Below are 2,500 nucleotides of genomic sequence, written 5' to 3'. Positions count from 1 at the left end.
CATCTACAGTTAAAACTTTGTTTAAAATATTCCTTCCAGTTGCATACAACATATCTCATACTTTTCTATTGCACTGAATGTGCTCAGGAACAGTGATGGAAAGTAACAAGTACTTAACTTCATTTTTGAAGTATCTGCATTGACTAAAATATATTCAGTTCACTTTTACTACAGTACATTTCAAAGCAAATATCTACACTTTTTACTCATTTCTACACAGCCGCATTACTTTTTTAATCACGATTCATTTTTAGATGTATATACCCTTATACATTTCTGTGAAATGACTCTACAATTTTTCTTTATATATTGTGAACAGGATCTGCATGAGCGCTGATCTGCAGAAAGAAAGGTGCCACAGCACTTTATGATTATAGGCCCTGTTATGTCAGCGCACCGGATATGACAAGAACTTCTACTTTAAGTTATATTTAAGAACAAGGTCTTGTGTCCTGTTACGAGAGTGGCGGTATTTGTATTTTAGCTTTAGCAGAAGGTCTGAGCATAGAAAGTACTGTGGCCGTTTTGTAAGAGCCTGTAAAGCAGTTGGTGGATGAGCTGTCCATGTTTAAAGTGTTTTCACACCATTCCCTCAGAGCCTCCTGTCGCTCATTAAAACTACTGTTAACAAGCTCCCTCCCTCGCTCTCTCTCTCTCCTTCAATGTGTGTATGTTTTGGACCCATACACACACACACACACACACACACACACACTCCTGAAACACTCTGACGCATGCACACCTTTAAATGAGGGTCACCTGGGCTCACATGTTGCTCAACAGCAACAGAAGCTGGAAATGTAATCAGGTGCCGAAGAGCAGCGCTGGAGTGTGTGTCATACCATGTGTGTGTCATACCATGTGTGTGTCATGCCATGTGTGTGTCATGCCCTGTGTGTGTCACACCTGTCAACATTGGATTTAAAAATAAGGGAAATTTCACACATGATTACGCACAGTGTTTTCTTTGGTTTCATTCAATTACAATAAATGCCTCTACAATGAAAACACACTCTTATTATCGGTTTTATTTGGAGAAAACGCGGTGCAGAGATCACGCAGGTGGACAGCGCCGCCAACTTTTTTTTTTTATTTTTTTTTTTCCAGAAAGGTTTAAAAATAAGGGATATTTACGGGAAAATAAAGAACCTGGAGGACAGAAAGAAGAAAGAAGGATAAAATACGGGAGAATCCTGGGAAAAATGGGAGGGTTGACAGTTGTGGTGTGTGTGTGTGTGTGTGTGTGTGTGTGTGTGTGTGTGTGTGTGTGTGTGTGTGTGTGTGCGTGCGTGTGTGTGTGTCTGTGTGTGTCTGTGTGTGTCTATGTGATATCTGGCCAATAACAAGCCCTCGAGCGTGCATCACTCATTCCATTGAATTCAGCAAGGGGTAAAGGATTTTAATTTGAGTGTGAAGTGTGTTAATAGTCGGATCTGCGTGCGGCGAGAGGCCCAAACAATACCCTGCACTCATAACAAATGATGAGACCGGCTCCAGGCTCTCTATCACACACACATACACACACACACACACACGCACACAGGGTTTTACTGCGACGGTCCACAGCGGTTCACAATATGAACATTAGGTCAAAGCCGAACTTTTACTACTTCCAAATGTAAACAAGTGAATGTGTTGGGATGATTCAGTGCCAGGACTGACTAATAACACATGAGCGACCTATCATCGATAGCAACAAACCATCTTTGACCCCTGTCAAAGAAAGTCTGTCCAGTCCCTGTCTGACCTCAGTGGTATAGGCATGGGTTTACTTTAACTCCTGGCTACCTTTGGTTTTTCACCTGCGTGTAGGTCTTTCTAACTCTGCTGGTCCACTCTAGGTGGACGCCCTGCGGGTCCGTCTGGAGGAGAAGGAGCAGATCCTGACCAAGAAGACCAAGCAGCTGCAGGACCTGGCCGACGAGAAGAGCACGCTGAGCGGCGAGATCAGAGACATGAAGGACATGCTGGACGTGAAGGAGCGGAAGGTCAACGTGCTGCAGAAGAAGGTGAGACGTCCAGCGAGAAGGTTCTCGCAGCAGATCTCAATAAACAGCCAAGGCATGGATGGATGGATGGATGGGTGGATGGGTGGGTGGATGGATGGATGGATGGATGGATGGACGGATGGGTGGATGGGTGGGTGGGTGGATGGATGGACGGGTGGATGGACGGATGGGTGGGTGGGTGGGTGGGTGGATGGATGGATGGATGGATGGTCTCACACTTGGCCCATGAGTGATCCTGCAGAGACCGCTGGAGGTCTAAGGTTGGAATACAATCTTCTAGTGGTTGCCAAGAGGATCGCTTTAGAGGTTTGCTCATAGATGTATGATTGAGTCACAATTTAATTCAATTTGATTTCATCAAACTTAATTAAATTACATTTCAATAAAAGCTTTTTTGGGTATAGAACTTGGAATAAAAATAAACAATGTAATATTGTCCCCTATCAAAGCACAGTAGAAGCTGCGGTGACAGTAATGGATCTGGTGGTGGA

General features: G+C 44.0%; 1 protein-coding gene across 1 annotated transcript in view; it reads left to right on the top strand.

The window, feature by feature from the left end:
- Positions 1-2,500, top strand: part of LOC307241186 (ERC protein 2-like) — a gene marked incomplete at its 5' end in the record, with an annotated part of 125,583 nt that overhangs the window by 33,702 nt on the left and 89,381 nt on the right. The window contains one exon of the mRNA XM_080015222.1: positions 1,842-2,009. Within this exon, the coding sequence (XP_079871348.1) occupies positions 1,842-2,009 (168 nt within the window). The remainder of the gene's footprint in view (positions 1-1,841; positions 2,010-2,500) is intronic.

This window comes from Zeus faber (genome assembly GCF_960531495.2).
Source record: "Zeus faber genome assembly, chromosome: 15".
Lineage (NCBI taxonomy): Eukaryota > Metazoa > Chordata > Actinopteri > Zeiformes > Zeidae > Zeus > Zeus faber.
The sequence above is the reverse complement of the archived record's forward strand: the minus strand, read 5'-3'. Positions and strand labels throughout refer to the sequence as shown.